This window comes from Castor canadensis, chromosome X, assembly GCF_047511655.1.
Source record: "Castor canadensis chromosome X, mCasCan1.hap1v2, whole genome shotgun sequence".
In the NCBI taxonomy this organism is placed as follows: domain Eukaryota; kingdom Metazoa; phylum Chordata; class Mammalia; order Rodentia; family Castoridae; genus Castor; species Castor canadensis.
The window spans coordinates 35,473,247-35,500,920 of NC_133405.1; the positions used below are offsets into that span (position 1 = coordinate 35,473,247).

Below are 27,674 nucleotides of genomic sequence, written 5' to 3' on the forward strand. Positions count from 1 at the left end.
ATCTCCCAAAATGTTCTCTTCTCCCCATCTGCACTTTTACCACCCTAAGATCAGCCTCTATGGCCCCTCAGCTGGACCACTGCAATAGCCTTCTCATTGACTTTCTGGCCTCTGTGCTTTCTTCCCTTTCATACACTCTCTACACTGAAGCCAAAGGTTTTCAAAACATCACTTGATCATGTCACATTCCTGTTTTAAGCCCCTCAGTAAAAACTCCCCATTGCTTTTTTTTCCAGTACTGGGAATTAAACCCAGGGCCTCACACTTTCTAGGCAAGCACTCTACCACTTGAGCCAAGCTCCTGGCTCTTTTGTCTGCCCCCCTTGTTTTGATGGTACTGGAGTATCACACTTGGTAGGCAGGTGCTCTACCACTAAAGGGACACTTCCAGTCCCCTTTTGTGTTTATTTTGGTTTTGAGATAGGCTCTTACTAACTTTGCCCAGGCTGTCCTCAAACTTGTAATCCTCCAATTTGTAATCCTCCCTCCTCAGACTTCTGAGTAGCTGGGATTACAGGCATGCACCACCACACCTGGCTTTCCATTGCTTTTAGGATAAAGGCAACCTTCTTACAATGGCCTATGGCCTTGCATGATCGTGCTGCGGGCCCATCTCTCTAGTCTCATTGCAAACCACTCCAGGCCCTTTGCAGTCCAGCTACATTAGCCTTCTTTCTGTTTCTTTTCTTTTGTTTTTCTTTCTGTTTCTTGAATTGAGACTTCACACATGCTCTTCCTTTTGCCTGGAATGTTTTTCCCACCCTCTCTTTCCCTTTACCTTACAGATCTCAAGTCAAACATCACTTCCTCCACAAAGCCTCCTATACTAACACACTAAACTGCTAGTCAAAGTCAAATCTGTCTCTGTCCCTTCCCACTGCCATTATTGATTCTTGGGGCACCATGAATATCTACTTAATTGCTCTTACTGAAGTTTTATTATTGCATTTCTGTGTGTTTATTCGATTGCTCTCTGTCTTCTCTACTTGACTATAAGCTTTGTATATATATATATCATACTTTATATTTTTGTACATATTATACATAATATGTACATACCATTCTTTATACATTCTGCAGTGCCTGCTTTGATGCCCTAGATACTACCCTAGATACTACAGTGTTCAATGAAATTTACATGATTGTACTCAATGACTCTAGGAAGACTATGAGAACTAATTTGAACAAATAAGAAGTATTAGAGGAAATGCAAAATGGTAATTTGCTGTTATAGTTTGAATATGAGATGTCCCCCACAGGCTCATGTGTTGAAGGCTCGGTCCCCAGCTGGTGGTGCTATTTTCGGAGGTGGTAGAAACCTTAGAAGGTAAAGTTTAGTTGAAGGAAATACATCACTGGGGGTGTGTCCTTGGGAGCTAGTCCTTGTCCCGGCCCCTTTCTGACTCTCTCTGTTTTCCTGGCTGCCATGAATTGAGCAGCTGTGCTCCCTACCATGATGATTCTGCCTGACCTCAGGCCCAAAGCAATAGAGCCAGTCAATTATGGACAGGAACCTCTGAAACTGTGAGCCAAAATAAGTCCTTCCTCCTTTAAGATGTTTTCTCAGGTGTTTTGTCACAATAACAAAAAGGTTGATAAGTGCTTGCTTTGGCAGCACATATACTAAAATTGGAACGATACAGAGAAGATTAATGCATGGCCCCTGTGCAAGAAAGACATGCAAATTCATGAAGCGCTCCATATTTTAAAAAATAAAAGCTTGATTAATGTTTGGATCAAAGTGTACAAAGCAGGTGTAAGAATAACTAGTAGGTCACGATGTGATGGGAAGCCCAGCGTTCCCTTGAGTTCCAGCTCCCGCCAATATATAACAGCTTAGGACTCTCCGCACTGGTCTTCCTGCCTCTAGTCCTTTCCTCATTCAATCAGTCCTCCATACATTGCCTCAAGTGATCTGCATAAAGGTAGAACTCCCCGTTACATCACTGTTCATCACTGTTTGTTCAGTGATTCTCCAGCTTTAGTGCACCTCAGAACCACTTAGAGAGCTTGTCACAAACCCACATTTCTTCTTCCCTACAGAGATTCAGCAGATCTGAGTTAAGGCCTATGTCTGTGCATCTGTAAGAAGTACCATATGTGGGCCTAGGAGTGTGGCTCAAGTGGTAGGTTGTTTGCCTAGCAAACACGAGGTCCTGAGTTCAAACCTCTGTACTGCCAAAAAAGAGTATCATAGGTGATTGTTTAACTTTAAAATTATTTTTAAATGCTACATAAAACATAAAAATTGTGCATATTACTAAGTGTATTAGCTTTCTATTACTACAAATACCTGAGGTAATCAAGTTTTTATAAAGAAAAAAGGTTTAGTTTGGCTCACAGTTTATTTCAGTCCATGATCAGTTGGCCCTGTTGCTTTTAGGCCTGTAGTGGGGCAGTTCATTATGGCCAGAATGTGTGGTGGAGCAAAACTGCTTATCTCACAGTGAGCCAGGGAGCAATGAAGGAAAGAAAAAGAGACAAGGGTCCCATAATCCCTTTGAGGGAGGGCCCCCAATGACCTAAATTCCTCCCAGTAGCCCTGCCTCTTAAAGTTTCTACCACTGCCCAATAGCACCAAATTGGGGAGCAAGCCTTGACTTTTGAGGGACACTTAAAATCTAAACTATAGCAATTGGGTACTATGTATTTGTGTGTGTGTATGTGCGTGTGGTACTGGGGTTTGAACTCAGAGCCTTATGCTTTATAGGCAGGTGCTCTACTGCCTGAACCATTCCACCAGCGCGTTTTTGTGTTGGGTGTTTTTGTGATAGGGTCTTGTTTTTTGTCCAAGCTGGCCTCAAACCTCAGTCTTTCTGATCTCTGCCTCCCAAGTAGCAAGGATTACAGGTGTGAGCCATCCCGCAGCTGGCTCCATGTGATGTTTTGATACATGTATACATTGTTTAATGTTTAAATCTCCTCAAACATTTATCATTTCATTATGGTTAAAAAATCTAAAACACTTTCTTCTATCTTTTTGAAATATATATTACTGTTATCTATAGTTACTTTATATGTTATAGCACATCAAACCTTTTTTTTTGAGTGCAAGACTAGAATTCTACCACTGAGCTTCACCCCCAATCCTAGCACTCTTACTTTTCTTTTCTTCTCTCTTTTAAGAACTTCTTACTTCTATCTAACTATAACCTAGTACCCATTGATCAGCCTTTCCCCATCCTTCCTCCCCTCTTCCAATGTACATTAAGTATTACCTGTTGAAGTTGGGCACCAGTGGCTCATGCCTGTAATCCTGGTTACTCGGGAGGTAGAGATCAGGAGGATCCTGGTTTGAAGCCAGCCCCGGGCAAATAGTTTAAGGGACCATATCTTGAAAAAAAAAAAAAACATTACAAAAAGGGCTGGTGGAGGGCCTCAAGTGGTAGAGCGCCTGCCTAGCAAGCATGAAGCCCTGAGTTTGAATCCCAATACTGCCCCCCCCCCAAAAGAATCAGCTGTGAGCTGGGCATGATGGTACACACCAGTAATCCCAGAACTCAGGAGGTTGATGCAGGAGGATTGCAAGTTCAAGGCTAGCTTGAGCTACATAGTGGATTCGGGACCAGCCTCAGCTACATACTGAAACCATGTCTCAAAAAAACCCAAAATTGCCCATTAAGAAGCATGGCTTCAGGGACTGGGGCATAGCTCAAGTGGTAGAGTGCCTGCCTAGCAAGCACAAGGCTGTGGATTCAAACCCCAGTACAGGAAAGGAAGGAAGGAAAGAAAGAAGAAAAAAGATGGTTTCAAAGGCTCTTTATTTCTTATAGTTTGAAACTACAGCATCCTTAGCGTGGAACACAAGACCCATGCTTGTGTTTTTGTTCACAGTACTGGGGATTGAACCCAGGGCTTTGTCCATGCTAGGCAAACACTCTACCACTTGAACCCAGCCCCTTTTTTCTGGTGGGGCTAGGATTTGAACTCAGGGCTTCATACTTGCAAAGCAGGTGCTTTACTGTTTGAGACACAACTCTAGTCTCTTTTGCTCTGGTTAATTTGGAGATGGGGTTTTGCAATCTATTTGCCAGGGCTGGCCTGAAACTGCAATCCTCCTGATCTCAGCCTCCCAGGAAGCAAGGATTACAGGCATCAGTCACCAGCACCCAGCTTCTCTCCCTCTTCTTATAAAACCGAGGCAATTCAATCATGGGGCTCCACCTTTATGATTTTATGTAATCCTAATCACCTCCCAAAGGCCCCACCTCTAAACACTATAGGGGGCTCTTGCCACCCTCTCGATACCTCACAGTGGGGATTACATTTCAGTATGAGTTTTTGAAAGGCACATATCCTATTCTACTCATAACAAACAGTGTCCTGAGTACTGTCCCACTGCTTAGGAGTACTAGCCGCTTTAATCACCCTCTGCTTCAATCTTTTATACATGCCGGAGCCAGAGTGACCTTTCAAAATTGAAAATATGTTCGCGTCATTGCTCTGCTCAGAACTCTTCAGCAGCTCCTTTCCCCATGTAAGAAGGTACAGTTTCTCCAACTGGTTCAGGTGACACAGCATCGGGATATCATGGTGCTCTTTCCAGGATGCTATGAAATAATTGATATATTAAATTGCAACACATGAAATAAAACACTAGTCAAGAGAACACTTCTGCTAGCAGAAAATATGTCTACATTATGTGTGTGCAATATAAAATCCTAGCCACAAGCGCAGATGTCCACGAAAAACTAAACTGCTGAATTAAGCAAGATCAGTACTGGAATTGTCTGTTTAATATTCATTTGCTACTTGTTCATTCATTTTCTTGCTTGCTAGAAGATAAGTAGGAGCATCTGTCAAAGATTTAGGAAAAATTTATGGTTAAAAAAAAGTTAAAATAGAGAAAAATCTACCCATTAACTGACTTTTTTGTTTTGAACGGTGAACATCCAATTTGCACTGGGCACAGTTCCAGGTGATGACTGACTAGGCATTGTCCCTGGAGAGCACAGCATGAGAACCCCTATTTTGGAGCAAAAGGCCTAAGTAACATACCACTAACATAATACTTCCAGACCTGGCCCCATCTTATCTTCTAGTGTCATTTATAGTCACCTTCTCCTCCTACCATTCCTTCTGGCTAAGACTTGGTGATCCATACTTTTCTTCAAGACTCTGCATTCCCTCACCTCTATGGGTTTCTTCCTTCCCAGGTTCTTGCTCCTGACTAATTGCAGATTACATCATCTATCACAAAGTTTGTTATTTGAGGAGTTAGGTGACAAGTGGGGGCTGGGAGCCCCACTTTAGCTTTTTTTTTGTGGTACTGGGGTTTGAACTTAGGGCCTCACATTTGTTAGGCAGGTGCTCTACCACTTGAGCCACTCTGACAGTCCTTTCTTTGTGTTGGATTTTTTAAAATAAATTTTTATTAGGATTATATTCATTATACAGGGGGGGATTCATAGTGACAATTCCAATTAGACTTATATTATACACTAGTTACATTGCCCCCATCATCTCTCCCTGTTACCCCCTCCCCACCCCACTTAAAGCAATTGCAAGAGGTTTCTTTGTTTTTTTTTTTTTCATATACCCTCACCTTAATGTCCTTCCTTTTTCCTCCCCCTCCACTAATACCCCCCCACACTGTACATATTTTACAGTCCTGGTTTTTGTTATTAATATTTAAGTTGATGTTCAGAGGGGTGTCTCAATGTATGCCTGATATTTTTGAGATAGTGTCTCTCAAACTATTTGCCTGGGCTGACTTTGAACCCCAGTTCTCTTGGATTTCTGCCTCCTAAGTAGCTAGGATTACAGGGGTGAGCCACTGGCGCCTGGCAACCTGGAAGTTTCTTTTTCATTTTTATTTTTTGTATATTTTAATGGGTTTCATTGTAACATTTGAGATAAGAATTCTTGTCATCCATTCTTTCTTGAGTCTTCTGGCACTTAGCATAGTTACTAATGTGCAGTTGAAACTCAGTGAATACTTATGGAATGAATGTTAAACTTGGAAAGGAGATAAAGTTTATTTTCAGAATCCTTTCAGCTCCCTACAGAGGCCCTCTCTAAGCACCCTTCCCAACCCTAAGCACCCATACCCTGTGCCACCCATCATAGAAATCCACCAGGATCTACTATTATTGGCAATGGCCCAGGCTTCCAATTTTTTTCCTTCACATCCTACCAATGCTTCCTGGTCTTGTGTCCTATCTTACTAGGGCTAGATTTTCAGAGAAACCAGTGGTTCTCAAACTTCAAAATAAATCAGAATCCTCTGGAGGACTTGTTAAAACACAAATTGCTAATGTACCCAAGGCACAACTATAATATGCTAATAAATAAATAAAAGAAAAAAACCCAAATTACTGGGCCTCAGTCCTAGAGATTCTGCTTCAGTAGGTGGGGAGAAGGGGGAGTAGCAAGTTTGCATTTCTTATAACTTCCCAGATGAGGCTGGTGCTGTTTGACAAAGACCACATTTTGAGAACCACTGGAATAAACTAATGTAAAACCAGGAGCAGCAGGTTGTGATGCACAAAGGAATCCTTAATTCATCCTGACTGAGCCCCTAAACTGAGTTTCTGATTCAATTGACACTGTCTGGATTTGGTTAATCCCAGATCCTTTTCCCTCACTTTGCCTTATCGTCCTCCTCCAACTTTTGATCTTACTTTTCAAATTGTTCTCAGGGCTTCTCCTTTTGCGACCAACTCTACTGTCCTCTTTCTCCTTTCATAAAGCAATAGTTTCAGGGCAAAGGCTTTTCCCCAGCTTTTTGCTCCATTTCACTGTCCTCTTCCCCCTTCCTGCCTCCTGCTTCTATCTTAGTAGTTAGGGTGCATGCCACCTTAACAGTTAGGGTGACCTTTCTAAAGCTTGGCTCCAATTAGAACCCATTCCTATCTAACAGGGGAAGTCATTTCCCCTCTGAGGTGGGGATTCTGGTTCCACAAACAACATTAGCATGATAATGGCAGTCACCTGCTGGCTCTAGGGAAGTTGTGGCTTGCTCCAGCTTCCTTAAGGACAGTGGAAAAACTGAAATACCTCATTTACATGCTTCCGTTTATTCCTTCATACATGAAACATGCACACATGTTCATGGCAGTGCCTGGAGAGTCCAAAAATGCCTCTTCATAAAAGGGGACCTTTTTGATCCTGTCAAGGGGACAGATAGTCAAGGAAGAAAATCCACCAACTGACCACTCATGAGACTCCTTGCCAAATCAAGCCCTCCCATCTCCTCTGTGTCTGGGAAGGCGACAGAGACCAACCATAGGGAGGCAGGGACCCAAGGAGTCTCAAACCCTCTTTGTCGAAATGATTATAATTTGTATCTCTCAGCTGTTGACCTACTCATTATATTAAGCGGGATAAGGTATGTAAAGCCCAGAACACAGCAGGCCAGAGCCTTCTCTACACATTGACACTCACACCAACACACACCACACACCAACACACATCACTGTTGTTCAAACCTTTATACATCAGTGCACACCAAAACTAAGGACACACACAAAGACTGACAAACACACCAACATCCACACACACACACTGGTATATAATTCACACTTATCCTCCTCTCCACATTCTGGCAGACACATACCAACAAATGCACATATACAACATATACAAAAAAACCATGCACACACACACACTGACACACGGACATACACACAAACATACCGACAAAACACCCTTATACATACACTGACAAATACAAATGTACACTTCCTCACACATCAACTCCAAAACGACAGAACCCCACACCCCAGGGAGATCCGGAGGCCCAGGCCCAGGGGTGGCTTGCACAGCGGCATACAGCAGGTTATTAGAGGAACCAAACTGTTGTAGGAAACTTAATTACACACTTGGTCCCAGTCTGGGAGGTCCAGCGTTTTGAAGGAAAAGGACTTGGGAGGTTCTCAGTGAGGTCCTGATAGTCTAGGGACGAGTGGCAAAGGGGGGTACACTGGTCGGGCATCAATAATTCTGTGCTAAGGTGCCCCCAGCACTGGATGGAAATGTACCTGCCTTCAGTCAGCCCAAAGCACCAAGGAACCAAGAAGCTAGGGGCAGAACAGTGGGAAGCAGTGGAGAACAGGAGGCTGAGTGGGGAGACAGGATTCCTGGGGAACCCCATAGCCTGGTGGCCTCCTCTGGCTCAGCCCTCCTGGTAGTAGCTCTAGTGCTGCTCCCCCTATAACTCCCTGTCCGGATCAGAGCTTGGCCTGGGACTGGAGATGTGGCTAGCTTTGCAAGTGTGATGCCCTGGGTTCAAACCCCAGTCCCACCAAAAAACAAAACAAAACAAAAAACAGAGCTTGGCTTGGAGTCCTTTCCCATATACTGCGCCTCAGCCTTTGCCAGGAAGACCTGTCTGTCTCCATACTGGATGACCAGCCTGGAAGAGGCCAGTCACGTCTGACTCCCCGGCCCCATCAGGTTGGGGCCCAAGCCTTACAACAGTTCCTCAAACTTAGCTCTGGTCCCACGTTGTCACTGCCGCCCCAATCTAGGGCCCAGCTAGCTGCTCGCCAGCACTCCAGAGAGCCTCAGAGACTCCATCTGCCCCTTTTCCTTGCCACAGCCACCTGCCCTGTGGGCCTGTACTGGGCTGTGATTGTGCCAAGCTCTTGTCTTTGGGCCACTTCTTAGGTATCCAGAACAATGGTGAGCACAGTAGGCACCTCCTGAATATTTAGCACTTCATGGCTGTTCCTACTGCTACCTCCTCACTAGGTCCCTTTTTTCTTCTGTCCCTGCCCATTCTTCCTCCTGTTTAGGAAACATTTTAGGCCCCACACTTGGCACTGGGGACACATTTTGAGGAGTCCTTGCTGTCAAAGTGCACAAGATACATAGCGAGCTGCTGGAAAGAGTGTGAGGAGCACTGCCAGGTGGAATCAAGTGCCAGGGAAGTTCTTCTGGCGTCAGATTCCTTCCTGCCCCTCCTCCTATGCCCCGCCCCTGGGTAGGTCCCTTCTTCCTCCCTCTCCCAGGTTCCTTCTTCTCTCATCTCCTTTCTCTTGCCTTGAGAGCCTGCAGGGTCATCTCCCATGCTCCATGGGGTCCCCTGGCAGCCAGGGCTTACCCCAGAGGTCTGCCTCCCCCATCAGGGTCCCTTTCTGAGACCAGGGATCTTACCCGTTTGAAGTGGAGTTGGAGGAGTGTTCTGCCCACTTGGGCCTTGGGCATCCCAAGTCGGCCAGGTTCAACAGGGAGCTCACGAGTGGCCAAACCCGGGATAGAGGGGAGTATGTCAAGGCTGGAGAGGTGTAAGGGCAAGGGAGGGGACAGAGAGTGGCAGTTGGCCAGGAGGTAAATGAGAGCTGGCAGGCATAGTTCTTGCCTTAGGAGGTTCTGGATCTCCCCTTTACAATCTGTAGGCCACGTTGTCCCGAGCTGAATTAGGATCGACAGGGAATCAGGGCGGCAGCACAGAGCAGCTGGTGACCTGCCCCTCACCTGCCCCTCCATCTGGCTCAAAAGAGCTGGGGACCTCAAACCCCTCCCCCCCCCTTTAAGCCCACAACACTAGAAGGGCGGATAGTCTGAGGCTCTACTCAGACTAGATCTAGACCCAGTATCTAGAGCTGGGTCCGGAGGAGAAGCGTGAGATGTGGTTGTATTAAGTACCCAGTGATGGTGACCTCGGCTCCAAGAAATTACAGCCCACAGCGCCCGAGGCTTGGGAACCCCAGGGCTGGAGGAAAGTCTCAGGACCTCTGGCCTTGGCTCCACAAGTCGTAGCTCAGTTGCCCGGCTGCAGTGCGGCTTCCCCCACCACCTCTTTCTAAGCTCCAGTGAGGAGCTGCAGGTGCCGCAGCAACCCTCTCCCAGCCTCAGCAAAGCTCCCGGGCCAAGGAGGGAGCTGGACAACAGTGGAGCATTGACACTCCTGTGGCTGGCGTTCCCATCCACACACCCTGGGTTCTAGGTGGGGAGCAAAAGAGGGTTCGGGGCGCCAAGGGGAGGGAGAGCAGGACTGCAGAGCTCCGTGGTTGAGCTGAGCGCGGGAGGGGGGAAAGGCGGGAGCTCGCGTCCAGCCTGTGGGGTCTGGGGACTCAGGGATGGAAGGGAGAGCTGGGGGGTGTGACAATTCAGCAGAGGTCGGGACGTACCACGGAGCCCGGTGGCGGGGGGGGCAGAGGACGTGGTCACTGAGGGAGCCCCCGCCCCCCTTCGCGGAGGCCTGCAGCTGGTTTGCAGGGAGAACTGGAACTGGGTTCACCAGAGGGGGAGGCGGCGCGTTAAATCCACCCCTCCCCATACCCTGCTTCCGAGAGGGTGAGCGATAGAGGGGAGGTTGGGGTTGGAGCAGCGGCGAGGGGGCCCCTCCCTTGCACCTCCCCCCATCAGACTTGGTCGCGCCCAAAGTGTAACACTTTCTCTTTGTCGGAGGAGCTCCTCTGTTTCCTGTGCAGTAGCTCCGGTTGCGGCGGCGCCCGTGGCAGCCCTGGCCGACACAGAAGCGATGGCAGCGACCGATATAGCTCGCCAGGTGGTGAGTATTGGGCTTGGGTGCCACGCCGGGGCTGGGGGCCTGGGGAGGGCGGAGGAGACTTGGCCGCCGCCACCCGGAGGAGGGCAGTGGGCAGCATCCAGGAGCTGAGGCACGCGGGACTTTTGCTCCAGGGGTCAGTGGCTCAGTCCCCTAGCATGTCCTGGAGGACGGTGGTGGCGGGTGGCGGGCGGTTGGCAAAGCCTGCGGCAGGCAGCTGAACTTGCATGGCCCGAGAGAGCTGCAGTAAGAACCATCGCCTCCTTCGCTGCAGCTGCGGCCCCGCTGCTGGGGCGTTGCCGAATGAATGGCCGCAGAAGCCCGGGCCGCTGAGTTCCCTGGATCCCTGGCTCCTATGGCTTGCGGTGCCCCTGCGCACCGCCACCCGCTGGGACTCCAGCTGGCTCCGGAAGAGGGGCGCGGGGCTGGGGTTAGCCTGGGGCAGAAGGCAGAGTAGTGAGGGGGGCGGGGAGGTGACTGGCTGGAGTAGGGTTTCTCCATATGCATTACATATGTGACTGCGTCTGTGTGTGTATCAGTGTGCGCGCGTATGGGTGCACGCGTGCGCCCTCGTGCCTTCGCGGGGCGGGCGGCCGTGGCTCCCGGGTTCTGTCTGTGACCTTACATGAGTCGGTCTGATCACCTCAACGGCGTGTGTGTCCGTGCGTTCCAATGCCTCTGTGTTTGCTTGTGCTGTGTGCTGCCCGGACCTATTTGCGCGTCTGTGTGGGGGTGCAGTTCGCCGGCCTGGGGGTGGCTGGCTGTGTATTTTGGCTTGTTTCTGAGCCGGCCGGGGGGAGGGGTGGATCTGTCTCGGATGTGTGTTCACTGTAACTGGGCTTGTGTGCCAAAACCCGTGGAGCTGGCTTCTTTCTAGGGGGACTCAGGAAAATGAGTGTGAGACTCGCAAAAGCATGCTGACTCTCTTTTTGTTGGCGACCAACTCTGGAAAAAAAAAATCTTAAATTTAAAAACTGAAGTTTTCCAGCATGGGATGTTCAGAGAAACCATACTGAAGAGACCTGAGGCTCCATGTTTGTTTTTTTAGACCAGAAGTTTGATTGTAAAGGGAGAAGTCGATTCCATTTGCCGGGGACAGTCTAGCTTTTCTCGTCATCTGGGGACCTGGGATTTTAAGAAGCCCACCAGCATCCTGAGTTGAGTCAGAAGAGTGAGGTAGAGATAGGGCAAATCCCACGACACCGAATACTACTTGATGAAAATCGCTAGACTACATAAAAATGTTATTCAACCTTATAGCTTACTTCGAGAAATAGTCCATGCAATACAATTATGGCAAACAAGAACAACAAAAAACAGCCTTTGGGTATTTGCTGTAATTGAAATTGATTTGTTTTCAAAATCTGAATCCTGAATCTGATGGTATTGTCTCTAGAGGATAGAGAAATTTATTCCATCTCCTGTCCCAGATTGGAAGGCCCAGATCATTTCTTTGGAACCTCTCAACCTCTTGTACACCTGAGCCCAGAATTCTTTATGCAGTCATGGCATACAATGATGAGGACTAGATAGGAGACAGTGCTCACTTATGATGGAATTTGGGAGAATTCTCTACCCCTCCCCTTCAGATTGGCACTTTAGTGTTTTGAGGCAGCCGGGGTGCTTTTCTATTCCTTGTTGTCTGTATTTTCGAGATGGCATAGCTTAAGTAGAGGAATTTAGTCTCCCAGATTACACTTGCTCAGTCCTTAGTGACCAAAAATGACACTAATGATTTCTTTTTTGTCAGATAATGAATTTTCATTGACTTGTCCAACCACTCTCACCAGTCTCCCTTGCCTGGATTAGGATTGCTGGGCAGATGTTGCAAAGGGGAACATTCTAGAAGGTTGTTTCACCTCAGGCACAACTCAAGCAATCCAGAGATCTCTGTTCTGAAGATGGGGGTAGGGGGTGGTTTGGGGCTATTTGATTTGCTTTGGGGGGGCTCCAGTTTGCTCTGGCTGGGTTTACCATATTGTATGCTGAAGAACATAATTGCACCCTAGATTCTGGCGCCCAAAGAGTAGCCCCCAGCACTTGAGACCTTGTTATCATGGTAAGTGAATTTCTGGGAAAACTGACGTCACTCTCCATGCCTCCCTCCCCTAAACCAGTGAAGCTCTTATTTATGTGTCATTTGTCTCTGTTCTTTGTGTCTATAAGAAGTTGTAATTCACCAAGGGAAGTGGGAATTAACTCAAGAGACCTCGGATGGCTGGTTGCTCTTGGTTTCTTCCAAAGAGCATGTTTGAGAAGAGAAGACTAGAGAATAAGCCTAAGTGTGGCTAGTTTAGGAGTTCATTTTAATAAGCTCTGAGACATGGTGCCATGCAAGTAGTGCCCTGGTGGTGGGGGTTGGTGGTGGTGGTGGCAGTGGTGGTTTGTGTGTGTGTGTGTGTGTGTGTTTGAGTGTCCTTTCCAGAGTATGTGTGTGCACGGGGGTGGGGGGTTGATTGTCCTTTCCAGAGTGTGTGTGTGTGTGTGTGTATTTGGGTGTCCTTTCTGGAGTCACTATGGCTAAATATCCTTAGTGATTAAACAGGCCAGGGAGTTGTTAGGCAGGGTCTATATTTGGGCATGTATGCACCTTGGAAGTTCAGTTCTGTGCATAATTCATTTCCATCCATCTGAATGGATACCACAAAGGACTCTGCATGACAGCATTAATTTCTTTACTGTATCCATGAGTATTTATTTGTTTGACTGATGTGTCCAGAACTATGGCTAACCTAACCCTTGTCAATCATACCCCCAAAAAGTCATGCAGTTCATGGCTTTTAAGCTTCTAGCCTACTTGGAGAGACAAATTGTGGACAGTGTGAGATAATTAGAGAACTATAGAAGATCCTTGGGGTGCCCTACCCCTACATCCTGCCTGTGAGGCAGCTTGGGCTGCTGTTACTATATACTCTGAGAGGTTAGGTTAGATGACTCATTCAAGGTAACCTAACAAGGTACAGTGCAGGCTCCAAAAGCTGTATTTCCTAGATCTTGTGCTGAGCTAAACTTTCTTTGGTGCTGTATCCCCAGTAGAGCTACAGACAGTAAGTGCTAGCCTCTAGAAAGCACAGTCTGGCTGATTCTTGCTTGAACCAATCCCACAATGTGAACAATGCTCCTTTCTCCAGTGGAAATCCAGGCAATGGTCAATGGTAGCTTTCCACAATCTCCATGAAAGATTTATAGGAGCTCAGTTTGCCCTACAATGTTAGCAGGGCTGTTCTGGTCTTGGGCAGTTACCTTTTTTTTTTTCTGGTTTGCTTTTTGAGACAGGATCTTGCTATGTAGCCCAGGCCGGCCTCAAACTCAGGATCCTCTTGCCTGGGTCTCCTGAGTGCTGGGAGTATAGGCCAGGATGCTTGGGACCTTTGAAGCTCTCTGCCTCAGCCATCACTACTCACTAAAAGTAACATCGAATTCCAAGGAGGGAATACAAAATTTCAGTATTCACCTGTAGCTCTACTGGGGATACAGCACCAAAGAAAGTTTACTTTGCCCTAAATATTAAAAATTGTTGGATCCAAGTCAAGAGGTGATCATGATGCAATGTTCCAACTTTTCTGTGTGTTTAGGATTTGTCAAAAAATTGGAGAAGCATTGCAGTGCCCTCCAAATGCACATGGCCCCTTCCCTCAAGGAGTTTACAATCTTAATGGTGGAGGCAGACACCAACCCCTACTTATCTGTCATCATGCAAAGTGCCTCTGAGAGCTGCTGCCTGTCACGAGAATTCATTACAACAGGACCTAATTCAGCAGTAGACCTAGGTTGTGGGTGACAGGAAGTGCTTCCTGTGGGCTTTGACTAGGAAACAAATAGGTTGAAGATAGGTGAGTTCTCACTTCTGCCACTGGTTGGGAACATTTCATTTGTTTATTCACTCCCAGTTACTTTCATTCCTTCCTTCAGCATTTATTTATTGAGCACCAACTCTGCCACACTCAGTGCCCGATGCTGGGGATATGGCGGTGACCAGGGCATGCAAGAACTCTGCCTGCTCCGAGCTCCAGGTAACAGGCAGGAATAAGCCCTATTTCCTCTTCACATTCTAAATCCTGGAAATGTGAGCATTAGCAATGTGCTTATTTACAAAACTGCATCACCGTAGAGTGACTTATCTGTGTAGTATAATGAGATTTTGATCTGCAATCATATGCGTAACGTTTACTTTGTGGAGTGTCAGCTGGGTTTGTTGACCAGTATGATCCCTCTCTTTGGGTGCTATAAGAGAACAAACCCATTGCATTAGCCTGAGCAAAACTAATTAAGGCTGGGCACAGTGGCTCAAGCCTGTAATCCTAGGTACTCAGGAAGCAGAGATCAGGAGGATCAAGGAGCCCCTTCCAAAAAAAAAGTTCTTGAGACCCCCATCTCAACAAATGGTCATGCAGCCTGCAGCATAATGCTCACCTGTCATCCCAGCTATACGGGGAAGAACAAAGAGAATCTTGGTCCAGGCCCACCTGGGCCATGTCAAAAATAACCAATGCAAAAAGGGTGGTAGAGCGGCTCAAGTGGTACAGTGCCTTCTTAGCAAGTGCAAGGCCCTGAGTGCAACCCTCAGACAGCCAAAAACAAACAAACAAATAAATAAGAAGGTAAGTCCCCTAGAAAAAGGTATTTCAAAATGAAATAGGACTGATTTCTAGACATGCCTGGGTTTCTGTATTATCAGAGTTTTTAGTTGTACGTATATTAAAATACATTCAAGATGGAAGGAGGGAAGGAAAGGAAGGGAGGAGAGAAAACGAGAAAGTCAAAGGAAAAGAAAACTATGGATAGAAATAACATGTTTCATTTAACTGTCTCAAAATGCTCCTATCTGTATGATTTCATTTTCCCCAACAGCTTCCTGCATCATTATTGTTCTCTTCACTTTATGTGTATAGAGAGACCAAGTGACTTAGTCCAAAGCATTATTGCTGGTCAGTGGATGAAACAATGGAACACCCACCACATGACACAGATTCCCTTCTTCAGCCTGCTGGCCTTACCAAGATGTTTATAAGAAATTGAAACCCTGCCATGTGCCCTCTTCTCCCTGCACTCACCAGCATCCTCATAGGGATCAGAGAAGAGTGCACTTGGGTGGTTTGGAGACTCTGATGTTAAAATCCAGGAGAGCAGAGTCATGGGTTGTGTGGGTTTTCTTTTTTTTTTTTCTCTCTTCATATTGCTTTAAATAAAAATCTTGGCGCCACCAGCCATGTAATGATGGATTATTTTAAGTAACAACTCGGGGAGGGGCAGAATAAATTAGAAACACAGACCCTTCCTCCTCAGTTTGGCAAGAGGAGGCTTCTGCTGCTGCGATTTGGCATCGTGGGTTTCTCCTCTGCCTGCACAGAGGAAGGAGGCCACATGGTCAGGAGGGTGAGAAATGATGTTATCCTCTTCTCATTAGAGAGAACCATCTGCTGAGTGATGCAGCGGCGCTCTCAGCTGGTCCTGGAGTTGGGTCATCCTTGTGACGGGGAGATTTGCAGCAGGCCTTCTCTGGGACAGGCTTCAGAGTTCTGGTTTCCCCTGCCAGGGCCCCCTCTGACCCCTAACAAAGGCCCTGGGGTAACAGGAGCAGAGCTGTGCTTTCACAGTCCTGATGAGGTGTGAGGTGGTGTTGGTTTCCTTTCACAGCAGAGGCCCCCAGCTCTGAACATGGGCGGGGAGGCAGGAACTGAGTTTTTTCAGATCCCCATTAAAGGAGACCAGATGGAGACAGAGGCAAATTCAGGCTCCCCAGAGGGCAGTTGGGCACTCACCCAGAGGCCTATGGGTAAACCTTTCTTTCCTTTTTTTTTTTTCTTTTAACAGGTTGGAGGTAATAATGACCATAACATCTAGAAAACTCTGTTTAAAGCACCTGAGTGGCTTGGAGGGAATCTATGTGGCTTTTGTGGGAAAGTTGACCCACCCTGAGCAGGGGTTACCCCTGGCCAGAGGTGGACATGTTTTCCCCAGACTTTTTCAGTTAGATAGGCTTATCAATCCCGGGACTCTTGAGTGGAGCTGGGAAATTGGCCAGGCTTAGACTTAGGCCCAAGTCAGAAGAGAGGCAAAGAGAGAGAAAAGTGGGGGAGACAGAGGTGAGGAGGAGCACGGACCCTCAGTGGTCGTGCCTCAGTGGCCTTCCGCTGGCCAGAGCTACCTTGATGAGCACACAGGCTTTTGGGCCATGTTCCTTGACCTTTCTTGCTTTTGAAACAAAGCAGTGAGTCCCATATCCTGAAATTTTAGCAACAGAAAGAAATACATTTGCCACTTAAGTCAGCTTTTCCAGTCTGCTTGACACAGGCCTGGATCCTACCACCATTCTCTGCCACTACATTGCCCTGTGACTTGGATATATGACTTCTTCTGAGTCTCTGTTTCCCCTTTTGTAAAAAGAGCCGGTAGGATTAGGTGATTTTTCAGGGCGTCTGAAGTTGCATGGTTCTTACATTTCCTTATTCTCCAGCCTAAATTCTTTTAGGTCCTTGCTGCTTCTGTTTTCCAGTGAGGTGGCAGAATTGAGCTCCACCCCTTCCTTGCTTTCACTCTGTGAGCTGGGTAGGGAGATGCTTCTTGCTTCTTGCCCAGCAGGGTCTCTGTAAGTGGAATAGAAACAACCCTTCAGATAGACCTGTCCTGTGTAGGTATATACAGTTATTGCCTTCCTGGAAAGGCACACGGCAGCTGAATGTTTGTCTACTGAATCCCACTTTAAATGCACTAAGAGAGCTGGCTATTTAATGTAATCCTGCTGTGAATTCTTTTACAGAATGAAAAGCCACTCTGGAATTTATCTTGTGTACTAAAATCAGATTCATCTACTGGTTTTGCCAAAAAAGGGGCTCCCCCACCTCGTGTGGTAAGGATGGTCTCCCTCATGCTTCCTCAGAGTCTCCTAAACTGCTCCCCCATTGGAGGATATTACTGAGGCTGCTGAGGGGTGCTGCCAACTTTTGCAGGCCTTATTTCTCTTTGGAATGGCCCCCAAATTTCTCTCAGTACAGGCCATTGCAACCACTCTCAGTTTTCTTATAGCCTGGCTTAATTAGCACAAGAAAATCCTGATATTTGATATGTTGGGTACATTGACGATTTTTTTACTTTAAAAAAAAAACCTTTTGGGAACCTATTGGTGCTTCTGTGGTTCCTATGGCTGATAATGCAGCACCTTTCATTCCCTTACGACACTGGAGGCAGCAGATGGGGCAATCAGCCACCTGATTGTCTTATCAGTACTTTTCACCTCATGTTTTATGACATATGGTTTATCTTCTAGTTTACATGAATCTTTATAATAAGTTGTACTGTATAATAATAAGTTATATATTATATGTAACAAGAAGGCATAATAAGTAAAATAGTATAATTTTATTATATCATTGGCAAAATAAATGTCTTCTATACAATAAAATTGCCCCCAGGCTAAATGCTCTGCTTAACCAAATTATCTGGCTATCTGTGGATTAAGCACTTTTGGGTTGTAGTTGAAGATTTTCTAAAATTTCCGAGGCCACTTTCCTACCTAAGAAAGTATCATAGTCTTTTTTTAAAGATAAGAACATTTTCCAGATTATAAATCCAAAGTATGCCAAATTGTAGAACACTCCCAAAACACAGAAAAGCATCACGTACAAGCCTTCTGTCCTGAAATTACTACTGTCATTCTACTTTCCCCCACCTACTTTTGCCCCTGTGTATAGTTTTTTGTGTCGTTTGCTTTGCTTAGAAGTGTTTGATGAGCAAGCATTTCCCTGTATCATTAAACCTTCTTAGAAACTATTTTCATTAGCTGATTAATAATCATTCATCATTCTTGAACTGATGAATTGGTTTCTAAAGTCTTAGAGATTTCAGAGGTCAGTATTCAGAGCCCAGATGGTGATGGAGAAAGGAAAGGTGTGAGGGATTGGACCCACCACTGAGCAGTGTTTCTGGCCTTTGCTACCACTTGGATGCAAAAGGCCAGAGGAGCCAGTTTAGGGAAAGCCCAATCACAGGGCATGAGTTGCACACGTTTTGTTCTCAGTCTTCAGGATGACAGCTACTAACGTAGCCACCTTGGGTTTAAATGGAAGCAGGAAGTTCTCTATTGACTCAATTGGACCCTCAGTTCCCAGAGGCCTCAAATGCCACTTGCTTACTCTACTGTGGATGTTGGAAGAGAGGCAGCGGGGAGTGGGGAACAGCAGTTGCCTAACTTGGGTGCTTTTGGGACACTTTATTTTCCAAGCAATAGCAATGGGAGAAAGATACACAGCTGGAAGCACCATAACTCACTCTTCTTAATGTGAACCTTACAAATATTCAATTAAAAAACAAAATTGGTGTGTCCTCAGGGGAGGAGGAGGAAGAGAACAAGAGCCTGTGATATGAAATGTGGTATAACGTATTTGAAAACCGCAGGTGACTGCAGATGAGGAGCAAACAGGAAATGGAATTGGGGAGGGGGTGGGGGCTTTCTCAATCCTCGGGAGCACTCTTTCATTTTGCCTTCCTTTTAAAGCTCCTCTCAGCTTCTGCATCCTAATTACTCCTGCTGCAAAGCCTAGTGAGCAAGAACTCTCCTTTCTTGTATTAAAAATGTCTGTAAATTACACAGGCAATGTGCGAATACATTCGTGCTATAAAAGAATCCAAACACTACCAAAGCATGCTGACTACCCCCTGACTAGGCCCCAACTTCATTCCCCTCCCCTATTTGAGCCAATGTCTTTTTAGTCCTCTGTCCATGCAGTTTATTTATGTGCAATACACAGGCTTTCTATAATACATATATATAGTATGCATATGTAGGCTGTTTGTACATACATGGGCTCATACAGTGTCTTTTGTTCTACCATTTCTGTTTTCGACCTCATGTCTTGGAGATATTCACATCAGTACACTACTATATTCTTCTCCATGGCTGTAGACTGTTCTAGAATCTGCATGTATCGTATTTAGCTAAATGTTTTTCTGTTGTTGGGCATTTAAGGGTTTTCCAGTTTTCCAGTATTATAAACATTGCTGTAATGAATTTTCTTATACATAAGTCATAGTACAGATATGTGAGTTTCTGCAGAACAGATTCTAAGAGGAGGTTGCAGGGTGACAGGAGATGTGCAATTTACAACTTTGGTGACTGGCCTTTCTGGCATCTCAGTTCAAGTCATGAACATGGCACCATCTACTAAGATGACAACGTAAGGTTTTAGTGTCAGACGTCCTGGGCCAAGTTGCCAGTTCCATCTCCTCTTGGACACATTGTGGTCAATGGAACATTCAATTAACTGCACTCATAATCATCAGGACCTCAGTTAATCAGGAGAAAAAGGAAAGAGATAAGGTATTAGAGACTTAGGGAGAAAGGAAGAAAGAAACTTCCAGGGACTGTCCTGGGGTCAGTATGCATTCAGTTCTGTCCTTTTCACCTCTGCATGTTTAGCCCTGAACAATGAGGGCTGATATTCATAATGATGACCTCAGCATAAGATTCATCAAAGCAAGAGTACAAGGTGCTAGCTAGACAGGATTTCCTAAATCAGGAACTATACAAATATGTTTTTGTAGTTTTCTTAACAACAGGGACTGAGACAAAAAGTTTGCTGCTTAAATCTTGAGTAGCAAGAGAAACACATTAACCAGGTACCACGTCCCATACTCCCAGACTCTTTAGGTAATTTAGGTGGATTAGACACTGGGTTAAAGATACAGAAGAAATAAGGAGTCTCAAAGTCACCAGTGACCTTTGGCAAGTCCAAACCAATGGCCAATTCTCTGTAATTCTTCCTGACTTTCCCTTTCACTTCTGGTGACAGAAAACTATTGGCTCGTTTCTTTTCTGATTATTTCCTCTTCTTGGCAGAATTCTCTTCATCTTCCCATTCCTCATTCATGGGTGTTTCCTTTCTTCAGGCTCTAGCTCTTTTCTCCCTGTACATATCCTGGAGAGCACATGTAATTTCATATCTCTTACTCTTAAGTTTGTGTCTCAGGCCTAAATTCTCTCTAAGCCTACAATCCCATATTGCTAACTACTTATTGGATTTCTTCTCTTAAATAGCTCACCATAAAATCAAAGCAATCTTATTTTCCTTAATATGTAAAATGTGTTTTACAAATTCATGAGAAAAGATACACACTTTTTTTTTAAATTGGCAAAACTATAGCTAGGTAATTCACATATACATACACTAATTCCCATATATGTATACTGTACACATATACAGTTGAACAATGTGTATGTTCAACTAATAAAATGCAAATTAAACAATGTGATGCTATTTTTCAATGGTTGAATTCACAATGGGTAAAAACCCTATGAAAGTCAGTGTTTGTGGGCAAACACACATGTATTAGTGATGGAAACATAAATTTGTACTATCTTCGGTTGAATGACATGAATGATGTGTCAGTGTGTACCAAAGTCTTTTTTTTTTGTATGTGTGTATGGTACTGGGGTTTGAACTCAGGGCTTTGTGCTTGCTAGGCAGGCACTCTACCACTCGAGCAACACCTACGGCCCCCAAAGTCTTTTTATGGGGTGGGAGAAGTTGAGACAGGGTCTCACTTTGTTGCTCAGGATAGCTTGGAACTTGAGATCCTCCAGCTTTAGCCTCCTGAGTGCTGAGATCCCAGGCATGCACCACCATGCCTGCCCCAAAGTCTTTAAAATGTGTATACCCTTTGATCTAGTAGGCTTCAGTTCTAGGAAATAATCAGAGGTATATACAAACTTGTAAGAACAAGAATTGTTGTTTATTATTTTGAAAACTTGCAGACACACTAAATGCCCCGTAGTAGAGGACATGCAGTAGAGGGCATGGCAGGTGGGTTGCCGGTGGCTCACACCTGTAATCCTAGCTACTTGAGAAGCTGAGATCAGGAGGATCACGGTTCGAGGAAAGCCAGGGCAAATACTTCACAAGACCCACATCTCCAAAATAACCAGAGCAAAATAGACTGGAGGTGTGGCTCAAGCAGTAGAGTGCCTGCTTTGCAAGCGTGAAGCCCTGAGTTCAAACCCCAGTCCCATAAAAAAAAATGGCAAATTCCCGCATTGGAGTGCTATATGGCCAATAAAAATAATGATTCACAAATATACTTAGTCAAGAAAGCATCTATACTATATTAAGTGTCGGTTATGAAAAGAAAGATAGAGTATCATTTTGTTAAAGGTGTATGGATGGGAAGGAAACACATAAAAATATTAAGTAATTATCTCTGGACAGTTATTTTTTTTTGGTGGTACTGGGGTTTGAACTCAGGGTCTCACTGTTGCTAGGCAGGTGCTCTACCACTTGAGCCACTCCACCAGCCCTTTTTTTTGTGTTGGGTATTTTTGAGGTTAGGGTCTTGCAAACTATTTGCCCGAGCTGGCTTTAAACCTCGATCCTCCTGATCTCTGCCTCCTGAGTAGCTAGGATTGCAGGTGTGAGCCACCATTGCCTGGCTTTTTACTTTCTTTATAATTTTTTTATGTTCTAAAATTTCTGCTATGAACATTGACTAGTTTTATAAAATACAAAACCTGTTAGAAGTAATTTTTGAGTAACAGCTTGTTCAAAACAAGACTCCTCAACACCCCCCTAAGCAAGCTCTGTTTCCTAGCTTCCCCCTTTCTATCCACTGAGCTATCAATTCAAGCTTTGATTGCCTCTCGTTCTCTCTGCCCACTCATTGAATCTCATCCCTTGTTTAGGACAACTCTCAAATTTGTTCCTTCCCTTTTCTTGTGGTGCTGGAACTCAGGGCCTCGCATATGCTGAGCACACACTCTGCCACTGAGCTATACTCCAGCCCCATTGCCTTCCTTCCTTTTTTTTCTGGTGGTACTTGGGTTTGAACTCAGGACCTTGTGCTTGCTAGGTTGGTGCTCTACCACTTGAACCACGCCCCCAGTCTCCTACTTTTTTTCAAACAAGGTCTTGCTTTGTTGTCCTGACTGGTTTGGAATTCTCTATGTAGCCAAGGCTAGCCTTGAACTCAAGATCCTTCTGCCTCCACCTCCCAAGGGCTGTGATTACAGGTGTGTACCATCATGTCCAGCTGGTTCCTTCCTTTTGAGTCTTAAGTCAGGTCAGTTCATTGTAACCGGTATTTATTGTCACAGTGCATCTTCTTCATCGGCTCCTCAGGGCTCTGTTTGCCGCTGTGCTAGGCAGGGTCCGATGGTGGGCACATGAGAGGGGCGTGGTAAGCTTTTGACCATGAAGGAAGTCTTTTATTTATTTATTTATTCACATGTGCATACATTGTTTGGGTCATTTCTCCCCCTGCCCCCGCCCCCACCCTCTCCCCCCCTCCCAAAGGAAGTCTTTACAGTGAGTTGCTCTCCCCACTGTCCTTCACTGTCTTTAGTTTGAGAATTCCTTTCTGCTCCTTTTGCCACTTGGAACAGAAGCTTTGGGGTCTTGAAGTATCATGGTGCTGAATTTGGAGACAGGAAGAGGCAGCCAGCCATGATAAAATATGGCTTAGGAAACCTCAACTCTGAGGCCTGCTATGTAGGAGGCTCCATGGAGAAAGCATGTTGGCTCTTAAGTGCCTTCTCCCTGCAGTGTTGAGGACCAGGAACCAACAGTAAGAAACTTGCATCTTATTGTTACTTTAATAAAAAAGAAGGAAGGGAAGAGGAAGGGGGAGCAAAAAAGGGTGAGTGTAGAACAAAGTCCCTAGTGATATGAGTCCTTCATGAAACTCAGTTGCCTTTAGGTGCCCTCGCCAACCTGCCTGATGACATATGGTCATCTGTTAAGTATGGTCTCTTGGGAGTGTGTGGGGTGAGATGTGTGAGGGTAATGGACTTGCCATATGGCAGTCACCAGCACTAGCTCTTGGAAGATCCGACAACACCAATGGGAGTGGGATTCCCAGCTGAGTGAAGGTGCTGTCTGGAGCCAGTTTTGAAGACGGTGACTGCTGATAGGCTCCTCCACCATTGCAGCCCATTCCTCTTTGTGTGAAAGTACTCTTATTGTGCACCAAGTTTATAGCAGGTTTAGGCTGCGTAAGAACTGCAGGGATGCAGGTGCAGGCCTCCTGGCACTAACCGTGCCCTTCTGGATTAGTCTTGCCATCTTTCTGCTTATGGAAATCTTGGTGCTGCCCCACCCAGCAGAAACTCCTTCCAAAGCCCACTGTTCTTGTCCAGCTCAACTGGCTCCATCTTGCCTCCCCCTCCCTACACCATGACAGTTAGTAGTTGGCACATTTCTTGAGTACATGCAGGCCCTTTGTGTCCTTCTCCCTGGCTCTTTGGAAGCCTGCCCTTGTTTGAAGTTCTCCCTGTTTTGTAAAACCATTAACCATATGAAGCTTTGGACCTTGCAGGCAAAGCAGAGACCCTCTGCTTTCCAGGGCTGGGAGTGGCTTGGCTGACCCCTGTGGAGTCAAGGGAACCAGAAGAAGCCTAGAGGCAGCTCCCTCCAGCTAAGGGAAGCCACAGTGTTCCATGGCATTCCGGGTCAGTCCTGGGTCCAAGTGCAATGATAAGAGCAGCTACTGTTGACTGAATGCGTTCCACACTGTGCCACTTGCCTGAGGAGCATCATCCTATAAAATCCACTCACTACTAGTTCCTGTTTTTAAGATGGGGAAACTGAGAAGTTAGGTAACTTGTCAGATGTCACACGCCCAGGAGTTTGGCAGAGGTGGAGCTCTGACTCAGACTTGCCTGATTTCAAAGCCTGTGCTCTTAACCTCTATGCTTTGGCACCTTTGTAGAGCCCCAAAGTGTGTGTGTGTGTGTGTGCGTCTGGAGCATTCAGTGGTTTTTTTATGGGGTGGCAGGGGTGACTGGGGTTTGAAGTCAGGACTTCGTACTTGCAAAGCAGGTGCTCTACCCCTTGAGCCATACCTCCAATCTGTTTTGCTCTGATTATTTTAGAGATGGTGTCTCTCAAAATGTTTGCCTGGGCTGGCCTCAAACCTCAATCCTCCTGATCTCAGCCTCCTCAGTCACTAGGATTATAAGTGAGCCACCAGCGCCTGGCCATTCACTACTTTTTAAGGTTTTTAGATTATTTATTGAACACTTATGTATGTACTAAGTTCTTTACATGTATAATTAGCAGATTTGAGTTTCCAGCTCACCTTTAAGATAGGTCATATCGACAGGCATGGAAGGAAACTGAGTCTCAGAGATGTTACCCAACTCGAAAGTGATTGAGTGAAGATTTCATCCAAGTCTGGGCACATGCAGTACCAGCGTTCTCCTTCACAGACTCCGCCCTCCTGCCCCATAAGCCGCCTCTATAGTTTGCGCTGTCTGGAACTATAGTGATGTTCATTATTGAGCCTACTGGGTGCCCATAACCAAAAATCCATGATTTCTGAGCTTTGAAGCAGGGAGTAGTTGAGGGAAGACATGACATTTGGCCTGGGTGGGTGTTACTTCTCAGCATGGAACATTTGGATGGAGAATTGATTGCAGGTTGCTTTTAGCCACATTTTCATTTTTCCCCCTCCCAATTAGGGTGAAGGTTGCCGAACTGTTCCCCTGGCTGGACATGTGGGGTTTGACAGCTTGCCTGACCAGCTGGTGAATAAGTCAGTCAGCCAGGGCTTCTGCTTCAACATCCTGTGCGTGGGTGAGTATTTCCATAGCAGGAAATTCTATTACAGAATATGGATCCTTCATGGCTGGATGTGGCTTTGCAGGTAATTAGGTTAAATTGCATGTCATTAGGATCTAGTTGCAAGAGCAGTCCCCCTCTTCACTTACCCCTCTGCTTATTTTTGTAAACAGCTACCCATAATTACTTTTTGCCTTGGCTGAACCAGAATTTGGGACCATACATTGGGGGAAACAGAGCTTTGTGAAACCCAATGGAAACTTCTATAAAGGGGACTGGCTGGCTTAGTTACTGCTGTCAAGTTCATTTTGACTGCAGAAGACAGGAGTCAGGGCAGAATTGGGAGGGAAGTGATGGCTGAAGAAAGAAAGAAAGATGCCTGCCCACTAGCTATGAGTAATAGCTTGGGTCTGTTGCTTCCCTCTGCAGCTCCTCTATGCTTGGTATAGTGCAAGGTTCACACAGCCGTGTGCACAGGCCTATTCCCCTTACCTGTATCTCTGCCTAGACCTTTAATCCCAACTGTGGGAGTACATCTTTTTGCTGTTGTTTCATTTTGTTTTTGGAGACAGGGCTTGTTATGTAGCCCAGGCTGGCCTTGAATGCATAATCCTCCTGCCTCAGCTGTTCAGTGTTTGAGAAATGAATGAATGAGGTAGCCACATAGGAGCTACTCATTATTTTCTTGACCAGTTTCTCACATTAGCTCTTTTGGTCCTTAGTCTGCAACATGAGCAGAGCAAGTAGTGTTCATCCTCATGGAAACCCAGAGACCTGGAGAAGATAAGGGATTTACCTGAGGCAATACAGAAAAAGTGGTAGGGCCATCACAAGGACCCAAGCCTGGCTGACCCCTTGTCCCTCCCACTGCCTCTCCAGATCTCTTGAGAACACGGAGCATGTTGGAAACCATTGAGCAGCAATCAAACAAACACAAAGAACAACAGTTCCTTGTGTGAAATTCTTTAAGAATGTCTCCTTAGACCTTAAAAATCCAAAATTTGCAAACACAATCATAGCATATAATTTTTGCCCCACAGTGCAGGAAAGCTAACCTGAGTATTTTCAGTGACCTCCTTCTGAACCTTAATGATTGTATAAATACCATAATAAAGTCAGTTTTCACACAGGCTGGAACACTCAAACACTTTGGCTAATTGCCTTTTCTTATTTTTGTATAGAGTGTATGGGGCACTCGTTCATGTGGTGTATCTGAACCACCACTGACTTAGATATTTTATCATTTAATGTATTCAAAAATTCTTTCTCACTAAGGGCATGCAGTTTTTGAGCTTTTTTTTTCTGCTTTGTGCCCAGCACTCTTTTCCAGGTCATTTTCTGTAAGAGAATTACTGCACACTCAAGGACAAGTAGAGAACAAAGCCACTTCTAGATATGGATAGCGGGCAGTCTGCTACACTCACTCACTAGCTAAACGACTGATTCCCATGTATCAGCTTTGGAACCTATGAGATGAAAACATGGACTTCACAGAATGACACATCTGGGGCCTTAAGAGTCCAGATCAAGCCTGTCAACTTTTTGAATGCTAAAAATCTAACTCACAGTTATGTTTAGGTGCTATTAGGACAGGGAAACAAAATAAATACAAGTCAGAATGATTGACATCAAGAGCAAATGCCATCACATCCAATATTAGCACCACCAAATCTCTGTTTAATAAGAGCTCCGCTGGGTGCCTGTGGCTCACATCTGTAATCTTAGCTACTCAGGAGGCAGAGATTAGGAGGATCGAAGTTCAAAGCCAACCTGGGCACATAGTTCACGAGACCCTACCTTGAAAAAACCCAAAAAAGGGCTGGTGGAGTGGCTTGAGGCATAGGCCCTGAGTTCAAGCCCCAGTACTGCAAAAAACAAAAACAAAAACAAAACCTTTGATTGATGGCCAACTTCTTTTGCATAATATTTGATTGCTAAAATTTTCCAGCACAAACATACTGGATTCCCTTGGCATTCCTCCCAGAGCTCCATATGACCTGTGCTGAAGTTGAGATGAGAAGTGAAATGGTAAACCCACTCTAAGCAACCTTTCAACCAAGTGCACTTGGGTGGGCTCATAAAGCTTTAGGGGAGAGGCCATGGGAATCAGAAGTGCTCTTCAATGGCAGAAGTGTAGGGAAATTTGACACGTGAGTCACAGGCACCCCTGGGGCCAAAGGAAGAGACAGCGGAGACCAAACCAAAGTGATTGGAGAAATAGTAACCCTCTGTCTTCTACTTCCCACCCAGGCATTGTCCAGCTCAACTGCTGAGATGGAATCGCTTGAGGGCCAGGATAGTCTCTCCAAAAATGGAGAGCAAAGAAGACTCCTGCCTCTCCCCCACCCCTTGTCAAGTTTCAGGAAATGGCTGCCCCAGTAGTTCCTCCCTTAGATCTGCAGGTGGAACTATTAGATAGACCAGCTTGCACTGGGTTAATTTCATTCCACATCCCTGATCCTACTCTTTCTGTGCTCATAACCCTGTCATTGCTCAGAAAACCCACAACTTGGGCCAAGGTCACAAGCAGCTTAAAGTGGCTCTGAGACTGCAATCTCAGCCTAGTCATAGCGCTGAGCCTTGTCACTCACTGACTTGGCCAAGAGTGCATAGCTTGACCGTTGAAGGTGATTTTTCCTCTCGCAGGACTTTCAGTGACCATATTTTCTTGC

At 45.7% G+C, this 27,674-nt stretch overlaps 1 protein-coding gene and 1 non-coding gene across 5 annotated transcripts in view; both read left to right on the forward strand.

Annotated features, from left to right (window-relative positions):
- Positions 1-1,599: 1,599 nt before the first annotated feature.
- On the forward strand, positions 1,600-1,708 carry LOC141420031 (U6 spliceosomal RNA). Its single transcript, XR_012444738.1, has one exon. It is a non-coding gene; the product is annotated as a U6 spliceosomal RNA (small nuclear RNA).
- An 8,470-nt stretch (positions 1,709-10,178) lies between these two features.
- The window catches only part of Septin6 (septin 6), a 67,498-nt gene continuing 50,002 nt past the window's right edge, over positions 10,179-27,674 (forward strand). For 2 of the 4 annotated variants that reach the window (XM_074063971.1, XM_074063972.1), the window contains exons 1-2: positions 10,181-10,459; positions 24,903-25,017. In XM_074063971.1, coding sequence (XP_073920072.1) covers positions 10,430-10,459; positions 24,903-25,017 — 145 coding nt within the window. In that variant the 5' untranslated portion in view covers positions 10,181-10,429. Of the gene's footprint in view, positions 10,460-24,902; positions 25,018-27,674 lie in introns of all 4 variants that reach the window. The other 2 variants (XM_074063970.1, XM_074063973.1) reach the window with 2 other exon arrangements.